This window comes from Pteropus medius, unplaced genomic scaffold (genome assembly GCF_902729225.1).
Source record: "Pteropus medius unplaced genomic scaffold, Ma_sr-lr_union100, whole genome shotgun sequence".
NCBI lineage: Eukaryota > Metazoa > Chordata > Mammalia > Chiroptera > Pteropodidae > Pteropus > Pteropus medius.
The window spans coordinates 11,910,474-11,923,914 of NW_024340692.1; the positions used below are offsets into that span (position 1 = coordinate 11,910,474).

The window sequence follows — 13,441 nt, forward strand, 5'->3', positions numbered from 1 at the left end:
GTGAACCACCGCCGCATGTTATGCCCATTTCTCTCTCTATCTCTCTCCAATCACCAGCTCCTACTTTCTGTTGCCTCTACTTTTGCCATCTATTCATATTCCCATAGACTGGTGCTAAACAGACTTCATGGAGCAGAACAATTTGCCCTGGTAATACGACTCTTTAAAATACAGGGGAAATTAAATTTGTGGATGGCCAGAGGGTAGCAGCTGTCATCATTTGATGCCCATGCTCAGATGCTTCTCTCACTTAGACCGTATTTGTCTCCTTCCTTCCTATCCTGAGCTGGAGAAGAGCTGGCCAAGTGACAAGTTCTTGCCTTCGAAGGGCAGCTTTCATGCTGTGGGTACTTTAAAACAAAGATGAAGCCTCAACGATGTCCCCTGACCTCAAGGAATTCATGAATCCAGACATAAATAATTATGACTCAGATAAACAATGTGGGAACTTGGGAACATTCTATGATAAATAATTTAATTTCAAAGAATCTCAATAAATAAACTGAAGGCCGCTAAAACTAGAGTTTGCAGCTGGGAGATCCCCTTTCAGAGGATACTGGAAAATATTTTTTTTGATTTAATAAATATCCTAGAACTAAATAACCTAAGTGGATGGTGTAGAAATGAAACAGTCCTCCTGTGAGTCATTTTACTTGGTTTAAGGACATGATTTAGTTCAAATGTCTCTTGTGGAATTGCCTCCAGGAGAATTATTTTTTACCCACATGTGGTTTTAAACTAAGAACAATATGAGTTCTAAAACTCTTCGAAATCCCTACTTGTAAGGGAACAACTGATTTTTGTTTCCTGGTATGAATAAGTGGTTATTCAAAGACTGATTATAATCACATCCAGGTTAACTGGCTCGAGAACCTAATTAATCTGCCATTCTTGATAATAGACTCATCATAAAAGAATGAGTAGTTTTTTTCTTTTCTCCACCTTTTCCTGAAAGGATATCAAAGCCTTTCCGTTCTGAGAGATTCCAAGCATAAACTAGTAAACGGAAATTTCAGTTACTGAAAAGTCCTACTTAAAAGAAGAAAAGAAAGGTGGGACAATATGGTAGAATATCTAGTGTAGTTAGCTTCCTCTCAAACAAAATCATTGGTTATTCATCACTGTATTTCACATATAATCCTCATTTGCTTCATTTTGGTAAAGGAGATAGTTAATGCCTGCTGTAACCACAAAAAAATTTAACCTAATTAATGCATCCTTTTTCCTGTGTTCTTGGAGGGCAAGAGGAAGGTGGGGAGTTGACATGGGGTAGAATAAATTCTAAAATTGGCATACTTGTTGCCAGATTTCCTTGGAAGAAACTTGATGGACACTGCGAGGACAAGCTGTGCAGCACTTCCAGGGATGCTTGCCATAGGAGCAGGAGAAAAAGAATGAACACTGAGATCTGAGTTTGTTTGTTTGTTTTTTTAATGTCCTTGGGTGGCACAAACAGATGTTGTATCTTGTGAAGAGCTGCAAAGGAAAGGGGCTATATAATAAGGTCATTTTATTCATCAGAGTTCAGAGACCGTTTCCCTTTGTCTTTTCTTTCTTTCTTTCTTTCTTTCTTTTTTTTTTTTAAGACACTCAGTGTAGGAGACCAGGCTGAATTTCTTAAAGAGGTGCAGGAGGCTGAGAGTCACCGTGAGATAGCTCATTAAAGTCTATGGAGGCTTAGCGAGGCTCAGGAGCATGAAGTCTCACATACTTGGGTGACTGACAAAGCTCACTGAGGCCTTTAAGTGAGATTGTCCTCGTGCTTCTTCTACCTTCCCTCAAAATCTTACAGCTGAGTCGCTGCGGTTTTGAATTTTTTTTTAAATAGACTTGTCATTTCCTTTCTATTTTTAAATTAAGTTTATTAGGTAACATCAGTTAATACAATTAGCGGTTTTGAATTTGCCTCTTTGACCCGCCCTTGCCCGGCACCCGGCGTAGAGCACAGTAGGCTTTAGTCCGCCGCGCGGCCCCTTTAAGGAAGCCAAGGGCTGCGCTGACTGGCTGGGGCGGTCAGCCAATCAACGAGGCGAGGCCCGGTTCCTGCTCCATTCTGCGGTCCCAGAGCTTGAAGGCCTCTGCCACGGTCACCGTGACCCCGCGCTTCTGCCGCCCCCCGGCAGGTGAGTGAGCGGCAGCCTTGCGGGCCGGTGCGGCCCCGGGTGGCGAGGGCGCGTGCCCCGCCGCGCTGGGCGCACGTTCCTGGTGAGCGCCTACCCTTGGCTCTCGTCCTGCCCCGAGGGCTGACGGGTAGTGCCCCTCTCGTCCTTCAGAAAGGTTCCTTTCCAGGCCAAGGACTCCTGGCTTTTCCCGTAACATTGTAATGGAGTTGGGGGAAAAGTAAGAGCATTGTCAACGGAAATCAGCACATTATGCAGGAAGTACCCAAGTTATAGTAATTGGGTTTAGGCAGCGTGGGTGGGGTTCAATCAGGAAAAACCGCCCAGAAACTGTGTTCCGGAGGTGGAATTTGCAAGGGAAGTGGCCTAGTTTGAATGGAACGCAAAGACTTTTTTAAAAATGGTTGTACTTATGCAACCAGTCATAAATGCAGGAAGTTAACGTATAATTTGATCATATAATGAGTCAGCGCAGAAATTTGGATGACACAGGTCATGGGATTTTCCTTTCTATATTTGCTTTTTAAACTAAAATCAAATCCAGGTTCCCAGTGGTGACCCGAGGAAGGCTGCCTGGAACTTGCAGCCCCAACACTCCTCAGAAATACCTCTTCGATTGTAATCTATAGCACAGCTGAGGCAGGGCTGGAGCATCAAGGGCCCTTTTTAAGGTCTCAGGAGTAATCAAAGTTAAAAGGAAGGAAGAAGGGACTCAAATCAGCATTCTCATCCCTCTGAAACACACTGGTGTCTAAGTTATAAGTATCAAGACATTTGTCACCAATGATAAAGTGTTGGGATTTTTGAAAGACCTTATACAATACAGTGACTTTAAAGTTATTCCTCTTGCAAGATTACTCTTGCTTATTTTTCTCCCCAGTTTTATTGAGAAGTAACTGATATACATCACTATATACGTTTAAGGCATACAACATGATGATTTGTATATCTCATAACAGCAATATTAACTATAGTCATCATTTCTGATACCTATTTTGTGAGTGGGAGAGAGAAGACTGAGTATTCTGGACACTCTAACGAACCTCCCAGGCTTTGGAAAATGGTTTTATTAGGGTGCGGAAGGTTGAAAATACTGGACTTCAGGGTGTAGTTTACAAGATGTACACTCATTTTCAGGTGTGATCTCCCCTGAGGACCACAGGGAAGCTCATCTCCCTGCTTGGCTTCTACCTTTAACTCTTGGGAGCATCCCCTAACACATCCAAACTACAATCCAGACCCAAGAGGGCAAAGTCCAGAAAGAGGTAAGCTTAAATCTTAACTTTCTGGATAGTTTTCCTTTCCTATATGGCTGACATGAGGACTGTCCTTGCACTTCATGGGAGATCTCACCCCTTCATAAATAGGAGCACTGTTAGAGACACAGCTCTGTGACATAGGGGAAGAGGGAGAGAGGGAGAGAGAGAGAGAAGGAATGGAGTTTGAGGACAATTGTTTATAAATGTTTGCAGCGTATGTAAAAATTCAGTTGTCCACTCCTATATGCAGAAGAAAAATAAGAAATGGCAAGTGGCCTGAGCTGTGCTTTCTCTTGTATCACTCACTGCTTTCTGCAAACTTTTATGAGAAAGACACCATGGGGACTGCCAAGATAGATAATATATTGCTTTTGCCTTCAGGCAAGTCCTGGCTTGCTGTTAGAAACAGTTGACATGAGACTGTCTGAGTTTGCATAAAGGAGAGAACTTAAGCTAGATCTCCCCACTCCCAGTGGGTGGCTTCCAACTCTTGTCACAGAATAGAGTGGGGCAGTGGCAGAGGGGAAGGGAAAACCTCATGACCTCCCTGGCCTGTTCAAGGCCTCTTCTCTCTGATGTGTGATTTGGCCTCCTGTGCCCAACATTAAAGCTGATTCTGATCAGAAGCCCCTGTAATTCTAGGGTGTGTCTTTGGCTGGAATATAGGAAGCCACTGAAGTCCAGCTTGCAGTTCCCACTCACCTGGAGCCCCATTTGCAGGGATAACCCATTCCACCTGTCATGAAATGCCTCCGCCCCAACTTCTCCCCAGTTAGCCAGAACTCAAGATTTTCTGATAAGGATATGGAAACTAGAAGCTCTTCTGGCTTCCCACAGAATATTGTGAATCTTGGGTAGAAAGCATTAAGACTGGCCACTCTGGCCCGAGCTTCACAACCTTGCTCAACAGCCTGTCAAACAGAATCAGCAGCATTGTTGAGGGTAGAGCAGTTGTAATTTCCTTGAGTTTTGTGTTCTTCTGAACATAAAATCAACTGAAGTTCATCTGTATCTACCAGCTGGATTAAGAACAAAAACTGGAGTTCTGTTCTACCTAGAATTGACAGCCCACTTAAGAACTTCTTAGGTGAGATAAATAAAATAGACAATACCATATATTCATTTAAAAATTGTGTTTCCCGGGACATTTAATTATCCTTATGTTTTTTCCCTTTTGAGAACTTCAGTAGTAGCCTGAAGAGAACAAATGTGAAGCTGGAGGAGGATGGCTGAGGGATGTCAGCAGTGAGTAAATGGAAATAGGGGGTGTGTAGGAGAGGGGCAAGGAGTACAGGGAGAGTATAGCAACTTTGAGACACCTAAAACTTCCTAAACACAACTGCAAGGAGCACAGACAAATCTGCCCTCAAGGTGCACAATGCATCTTCTCAATCACCCCTCTATCATCCAGCTGTACAGAAGGTAAAAGGATGGATGGTATCCTCCCTGTCCCTCACAAAAGAGAGAGTTCTTTTCTGTTTTTGTTTTTTGTTTTTAAATATTCAGTTCTTTAAGATTTGGGGAAGCAAAATCAGAAAACAAAGAGCAGATTTTAGAAATTATCTAGTTCAATCAGCTGGTCTTAGGTGAGTAAATGATGACCAAGTCAGTTAAGTTTGTACAAGATCAGACAGCTAGTTAGGAGCAAGGACTAGAATCCACACTGTGTTCCCAGGTCAGAGTTTTTTCTTATTTTTACGTTGTGACAAGCTCACGATAGCCCAAAGCAGAGCATACGAGGATGCATGTAGAATATACTGTTTTAAGCCTCTTTGCTTTTTTATATTTTAGGTCAAGATGGGGTTTATATTTTCAAAAGCTATGAATGAAAACATGAAAAACCAACAGGAGTTTGCGTTAATGAATGCTCGACTTCAGGTACACTTTTAAATAATTAAGCTTTCATGTAGTTACAGTGGTTAAAGTTTCTAACACATGTGTTCCATCAGTATGTTCTCTTTGAACCCCAAAGGGTAAAATCTCTTGGAGCTTCATCCTCAAAGCCAAGATGAAATGGATTATTAATTATCTAGTGGATGGGCTTGTTTAAATCTCCAGTCCTGATCCCCCGTGACTATTTTTCTTTACATGGCAAAAGGGACTTTGCAATGTGATTAAGTTAAGGAGCTTGAGATGGAGAAGATCCTGGATTATCTGGTTGGGCCCAGTATAATCACAATGGTCCTTATAAAGGAAAGAGGGAGGCAAGAAGACTAGAAGTGGGAAGGGGGATGAGAGAGAGGACCAGAAGTAAGAAGTGGGAAAGTGGGTGAGAGAGGGAGGGAGAGAGGGCAAGAGAGAGAGAGAGAGAGAGAGTTTGAAGATGCTATGCTGCTGGCTTTAAAGATGGGATAAAGGGCCATAGGCCAAGGAATTCGGACAGCCTCTAGAAACTGGAAAAGGCAAGGCTACAGATTCTCTCCAGAGGGAATGCAGTCCCACCAACCCGTTTGGGCTTCTGACCTCCAGAACTGTAAGATAATAAATTTGCGTTATTTTAAACCACTGAGTTTGGTAATTTGTTATATAGCAATAAGAAATTAATACAGAGTATGAAAACCTAAGGCTGGATAGAAAAGATCAAAACAAAGTAGAAGATTGCCTAATTGCCTAATATAGGTTGTCAGAAAGTATTTTAAAATAAATCAAGTGTTAAAGTTTTGACTAGAATTGTCTTCCTAAAATGTCAAAGATCTCATGGCCCTGGGAGTAGAAGGTCCTGTCCTGCTGTGCGTCAGTCCAGTGAGTGGTTAAAAGTGAGGACTAAAGACAGACGGCCTGAGTTTGAATCCCATCTCTACCCCTGACTGACTGTATGAATTGTGCCTCAGTCAGTCTCCTCATCTGTAAATGGAAGTGATAGTATCTCCATCAGGGGGTTATTTTGAGGAGTAAAATGGTAGTGTATAGAAAGTAAACAGAACAATGCTTCAAGTCTTTAGAACAGTGTCTCTCTGTAAATATTAGTTGTTGCTGTGGTTATTATTGCTATTAAAGAGTGATAAGAGTGGCTTGTGCAGGTTAATAACTTTTAGGGGAATGAAACAATTGAAAGAATAGGCAACTAAATTATTGTAACAGCCAAATGACTTAGGGGAGGACCAGATATTAGGCATACAAACCAGCCAAGAATGTCACATACTCAGTCCCTGTCCAAGACCTGTGGAAACTATAGGGCTTCGGCTCTTACATCAGACCCCATAAAGTCAGGGTCTGTAAAGGATCTGGGATTTTGCCCTACTTGCAAGCTAACAAATTAGCCTGTTAACTCTTTTGTGGATGCTAGCAGAATTCAGAAGACACCTATGTCAGAGACAGAGGACTTTATTACTCATAGCTCAGCAAGCAGTGTAAGCATGAGGTTGGTGTCAATTCCCCATGCTCCTCAAATCTCACAGAGGTGACAAAGATGGGTTTAAATTGGTGCTGTGCATTCAGTGGGTTTGTGGCACATTTGAGAAACATTGAGCTTGGGGGGATCTACTATTTTATAGTGAGTGGTGAGCTTGTGGAATTGGGGAAGGTTACCTCACTTCTCAAGGTTTTTCACTGCAAACATAACCCAGAGAAATGGCCTCAACAGTTTGGGCCTTGCCCTCTTGGCCTATCTTGCAAGACTGTGCCAGGTCATTCAGCGTCTATGGCAGATGGCCCCTCCTGACAACATGCCCCTCTGCCCAACTGACCAGAACTTTTAGAACAACCTCAACTTCTGCCCACTGATCCCAGCAACCACCACAGCTAGTGCTGAGGTCACACTGTCAGGAGCACTATCAGCAACATCATTTTTCAGCTTGGCTGAATCAAAGGTGGACCAGGCCCAGGCATTTAGGAGAATCTCTGTGACTCCAAGAATCTCTGAGCCAGTAGCTATGCTTCAGGTGACAGAATTGGGGATAAAGTTTTTCCCCAAAGGGTAGCTACTACTTTATGCAAAATTGAGATGACAATAGGGTCAGCCATGCCCTCAAACATATTTTAATTTGACCAGCAAATGGACCCTTTCTTTGTAGTTACCTTATTCTAGTTAACTCACTCCCAAATGGGGATGTCAGGCCTGAGAATCACAAGACCTCCAATAGTCAGATATTCTTTTTAATAAGAGCTCAGTAGTAATCCGAGGGTTGCCTTACATTTTTGAAAGGGGTATGTTACAGGTTGAATTGTGGTCCCCCACCCCCATTCATATGTTGAAATCCTAACCCCCACTACCTCAGAATGTGACCTTATTTGGAGGCAGAATCTTTATAGAGGTGATCAAGCTAAAGTGAGGTCATTAGGGCAGGCCTTAGTCCAGTATGAGTGGTATCCTTATAAAAAGGGGAAATTCAGACATAGAGACATGCATACAGGGAGAATGCCATGTGAATATGAAGTTGGCCATTTACAAATCAAGGAGGCCTCACGACCCTCACAAGGAACCAACCCTGCTGACACCTTAATTATGGACTTCCAGCCTCCAGAACTGAGATGATAAATTTTTGTCGCTTAAACCACTCAATTTGTAGAACTTTGTTACAGCAGCCCTAGAAACTAATACAGGATGTATTTAGTGCTTGTGTCCAGCAGGTGGCGCCGATGTACTGGGCAGTGGCCTCTGGAGATAGGCTGTGCTTTTCTTTCTCTTTGGGATTCTATATTGTTTCTACTAGATCAGTGGTCCTCAACCTTTTTGGCACCAGGGACCAGTGGTCCTATAAGAATCTAATGCCTAATGATCCGAGGCCGAGCTGAGGCGGGGATGCTAGCGCTGGGGAGAGGCTGCAAATACAGATGAGGCTTCATTTGCTAGCCCACCGCTCACCTGCTGTGTGGCCCAGTTCCTAACAGGCCACAGACCTGTACTGGTCCAGGGCCCTGTATTAGACAAATAGAAGGAGTCAGGGAATCCCTGAATGGGAGGGTATCCTCTCATCACTATAAATATTTGCAATATAAGCAAGTAACACATCAGTTTCATTATACATTTATAGGTGGGAGGCAAAACTGCAGTATCTTGAAGCAGCTCGAAGGCCACTTTAATTTCCCTTCCTCACGGCGAACTTAATTCAGACTCTATCAGTTGAATTCCAGTGTGTTTTTCCCCTATGGGAACACATTTAACATAGGTACTTCAGGGGTTATCTTAACAGTTTCAGGAGATTATGTTATCTCTCAGGTGGGGCAGACTGGGGAGGGCAAAGGGGCAAGGATAGCTTTTTGCCCTTTGGCCCCTTATCCCAGAATAGGTGCTGCTTCCTCCCCTATGCACCCTCCCCCTCTGGAGAGCACTGGAGTTCAGAGGCATCATTCCTTACCCTCCACTGGTGCTATCGCTCAGCCCTATGTTGACGTAAGGAATATCCAAACATGTAGAGAATTTTGATGAGTTTATTTAAACCAAACTGACAACAGTTTCCTGGAAGCCAAATCTCAACGGATTGAGAAAATGCTCCAGAGAATGGCAGGTTTGTAGCTTATTTTACACATCAGAATAAAAAGAAGAGACATAAAGGGGCTTACATGAAATCCATTGGTGGTAGGTCAGCGAGTAGGAGAAGACAAAGCAGGGAGATCTCTGGAATTAGATAAAAAGGCAAAATAGAGAAATACATACTTCTTTACATTGGTGGGTACAGGAGAGTTAAAAATTAACATTTACAGCACACAGAGATGGTATGCATGGAACAAGATAACAATGAGGAGTTCTGTGGTCCCATGCTCTAGAGCAGTAGTTGTGCCATGAGGGGCTGGAAAAGATTATTCTGAGATTTCAAAGGTATTTTATCTTAGATACTAAAAGATAATAGACATGCTCACTTAAGGTAAAGATTGACCTTTGTCAAAGGAGCCATAGGCCTACGACGTGACTACCTACCATGACCCGCTTTTAGTTAGGAATTTTTATGTTCAGGCTATCCTATGTGGTAACTTTTGGTCTCTGAGTTTGTAGGCCCGCCATGCAGGCTTCCCCTGACCTTATCAGGTTTAGTTTGTGGCCCCTTTTTCGTCCACACTTGTATCCTCAGCACTTTGTTCCAACCTGGTGTTTAGCTCACCCTCCAGCTACATGGGACCAAGTAGATTTGGGTACCTGCATCCAACAGAGCCATAAACATTTAAGTCCCTCCTCTTGCCTCCCTGAAGTTCTTCCAGCACACTCATCCTTCTTCCTTAAAGCAACTGAAGTTGGGGAAGAGATGGAGGGAGCAAGCAGAAGCCTTTGTATCTACTTTCAGTTTCAAGGGGCCTCCCACCACTGGGTTCAACAAGCAAATTTCCGATGCTTTTTGACTACCCAGAGTTCTGTAACCTCAATGCTGACACCATTATTTCAGCTTTGGGACCCCTTGACGCATCAGCCACAGCCATATTGCATATCTTTTGGCTGGGGTGTGGGGCTTGTTGCCCCACGGTGATAACATCCTTCCTCCCTCCCCAGAGGAGAATGTGTCATATCTGGGTGACCTTTCGTCGCTCTGCCTCATTTAACACATAGGACAGTAAGAGACCCTTACTCGACCCTCCCACCCTCACCACCACCTAGCCGAGAGCTTTTCCTACTGGATCTCAGGAAGTCTTTTCATATCCAATAACCCACCAATGAGGGCTCTTATCCTTTCTCTTTCAGAATGCCATGGCTCTCTCTATCAGTATCACATCTTTGTCACCAAAACAGGCAGGCCTTATGAAGAGTCTGGGATTTTACCCTACTCGCAAGTTAGCTTGTTACTGTTTCACAAATGGTGGTTGAAGACTTTGTTACTCACACCATAGCAAGCAGCATGAGCATGCTTATGATGAGCATGAGAGTTTTCTATGTGCCCCACATCCCATGGAGGAGGTGGAGGTGGGCCTACTTGGATGCTGAGGTGGATGCAGTGAGTTGCTGACTTAATTGAGGAATAGCGAGCTAGGGAATCTACCACTTTTATGGTGAGTGGTTACTTCATCCCTCAAGGTTGCTCACTGCAAACACAACCCTGAGAAATGGCCCAGGTAAAGGCGGTCAGGGCCTTCATCCTTGGTCTACCTAGCAAGAAAGTACAGGAATGTTCAGAGCCTGTGTGGATTGGTCTGCCAACATGTGCATTGGTTAAGATTAGTTTTTCCTTGTCAATCAGGATGTACTTTATTATTCATCTTCTCATTTCAAGGAAAGAGACAAAGGGAATATAGATCAACATGGTTGAAGCAGCTTTGCAACTCTAGAACTACTTGAATTCTGTTCCTAGAACTCAGCTGGTTCAAGGGAAGCCTAGAGGAAAACATACTCATCTGTAGCCATTTTGAAAGATCGGGTTGGTTCTTGAATGATCCCCATTTAAAGGAATTAAATTTCTAGCATCATTTTTAGGGTTTAGAGCCCTGAGGACTGGGCAAGACTCTGCAAATAGAAGAAATGGGCCACTGGGATGGAAGACAACACATCTTTGTAAGTCCTTCAAAGGGAAGATTTTTTTAAATCCCGATTAAACACCATGCCTACTAATATCTTTAACCTGCTCTGCTCTTTGGCTCTTTTTCTCAATAAATGGCACCACAATGAAAAGGATAAATAGAAGAAATAAAGCAAGAAAATACAGTGTTTGCTTTATAGAGAATCCTGTGGTAACAAGGGACCCAAAATGTAGAGTAGATAGTGAAGAGGATAGGAAAGCAACCATGTCTATAGCTATATGTGGAAGGATAAGCAACTGAGAGTTGGTTTAAGAACTAGAAGTGTCAGGGGACTTAACCAGGAAGTGCCTTGAATAAAAGAGGTAGAATGACCAATATAAGTGCGAGGAAACCTACATTGGCCTAACGCTGGTGCTTGGTTTTATAGTTATCTTCCCCATCTCTGCTACCTGCTCTTAGCCTCCCCATATACCTCACCTATAATCATTCTCCTGAGGCTCATTCGTTTATTGTGATAAAATATACATAACATAAAATTCACCATTTTAAAGTGTACAATTCACCGACATTTAGTGCCTTTACACTGTTGTGCAACCATCACCACTATTTAATTCCATAACATTTTCATCACTCCAAAAGAAAACTCCATGCCCATTAAGCAGTCCCTTCCCATTCTTCCTCATCCCCCCAGCCCCTGGCAACCACTAACCTGCTTTCTGTCTCTATAGATTTGCCTATTCTGGACATTTCATATAAATGGCATCATATAACATATGGTCTTTCGTGTCTCACTTCTTTCACACAGCAACATCTTTCCAAGATGCATCTATATTGTAGCATGTATTTCATTCCTATTTATGGCTAATATTATATTGTATTGATATACCAAGTTTTATTTATCCATTCATTGGTTTATGGACATTAAGGTTGTTTTCACCTTTTGGCTATTGTGAATACTGCTGCTATGGTAATTCTTGTACAAGTTTTTGTTTGAACATTTGCTTTTCAGTTATCTTGAGTATGTATCTAGAAGTGGAATTGCTAGATCATATAATTATATGTTGAACCAACCGAGGAACCTTCAAAATGTTCATGATGGTGCCAACCTGCTGATGTCTTTCTCTACCAAAGTTGGAACCCATGGAAATAAGTTAATTTAACTGTATCCTGAAGGATTAGGTCTAAATACAAAAAATCTTCATCAAGTCTCATTAAATGTGGAGCAAGATATTAACATGTCTGCAATCACTTGGAGGAATTAATATAAATACTCTTAAGACTTAATTTTCTATATACTATCTGTGTTCAGGAATGGTAGGAATTGAAAGTAAAATAATTAATAAAGGTCACTGGTGTAATAGGCACTTACTTCTACAAAGGTAAACAGATGACAAAGAAAGGTCAAGCCACTTTTGCTTGACAATGTGGATCCTTTGCTTCCTAGCCCTTCCAAGGTTGCAGGACCTTGCTCAGTTCCCCAAAGGATTTAGGTTCCACACAGGTTTTAGGTTTGTTCACAAACTTAAATGAAACCAATAAATCAAGTTATAAACTATCAAAAAGATTTTTTTTCTTTCCCTCCCTCAACTATAATTTTATTTTCATAAATCTGATCAGAGTGAATTTTAATTCATTTGTAGTTCTTTATTGCTTGAGTAAGGTGGGGATTATTTGTTTATTAACTCAGTAAAGCGTTTACCGAATGCCTAATATATAGAGAGTTTGGGGCACAAAACTATTAAAAATGATCCTTTAGCTTAAATAATTGTTTTCTTTATAAATCTTCATAATATGTGTGTGCATACACACACACACACATACACACACACACACACACACTCACACACACTCACACTCACACTCACACTCACTCACTCACTCACTCACCCCACCATATTCCAAAAAGACTTTCAGTTAGGCTTGCTGTTAAAATCTTTAGACTTCTCATCTGTGTCATTTCTACTTTTCTTCTCCAAGATAATTAAGAATGTAGGGCAGTGAGAGAGGTGGATTTTAGAGAGAGAAAAAAAGTAGCCTTGTTAATATTTAAAATAAGGGGAACAATCCAAAGTGTCATTATTCTTGAATAAATTTACTAAATGAAGAATAATGAATCCACATTTTAAGAAATGTTTCAGTTGAAATAATTTTAGATTTGCAGAGAAGTTACAAACTCGTATAGAGAGTTTATGTATCTCCTTTGTCTAGCTTCCTCTGATACGAACAATTTACAATGATCAAAACCAGGAAATTAGCATCAGTACAATGCTATTAACTGAATTACTGATTTTTTTGAAATTTCACCAATTTTTCTCCTAAGGTCCTTTTTACGTTCCAGGATCCAATTCAAGACCTCACATTGCCCTTAATTGTTGTGTCTCCTTGGTCTCCACTCTGCAATAGTTCCTGATTCTTTCCTTGGCTTTCATGATAAGCACTTCTGATAAGTACTGGTCGGTTCTTTAGTAGTTCTCTCACTTTGCATTTTTTCCAGTGTTTTCTCATGATTAGATTGAGGTTGTACATTTTTTACATATTATTCTTAGACCACAGAAAGCTGTTGTATCTTTGTGACTACATCACTTCAGAGGACATCTGATGTTGATATGTCTCATTTCTGGTAATGTTAGCCTTGATCTCTTGATTAAGGTGGTGTCTATCATATTTATCTACTATAAAGTT

At 41.7% G+C, this 13,441-nt stretch overlaps 1 protein-coding gene across 4 annotated transcripts in view; it reads left to right on the plus strand.

Annotated features, from left to right (window-relative positions):
* Positions 1 to 1,970: 1,970 nt before the first annotated feature.
* PLGRKT (plasminogen receptor with a C-terminal lysine) overlaps positions 1,971 to 13,441 on the plus strand; it is a 30,164-nt gene continuing 18,693 nt past the window's right edge. The window contains exons 1-4 of one of the 4 annotated variants that reach the window (XM_039882876.1): positions 1,971 to 2,123; positions 3,258 to 3,385; positions 5,171 to 5,257; positions 10,716 to 10,793. In XM_039882876.1, coding sequence (XP_039738810.1) covers positions 10,761 to 10,793 — 33 coding nt within the window. In that variant the 5' untranslated portion in view covers positions 1,971 to 2,123; positions 3,258 to 3,385; positions 5,171 to 5,257; positions 10,716 to 10,760. Of the gene's footprint in view, positions 2,124 to 3,257; positions 3,386 to 5,170; positions 5,258 to 10,703; positions 10,794 to 13,441 lie in introns of those variants that run through there. The other 3 variants (XM_039882858.1, XM_039882871.1, XM_039882908.1) reach the window with 3 other exon arrangements.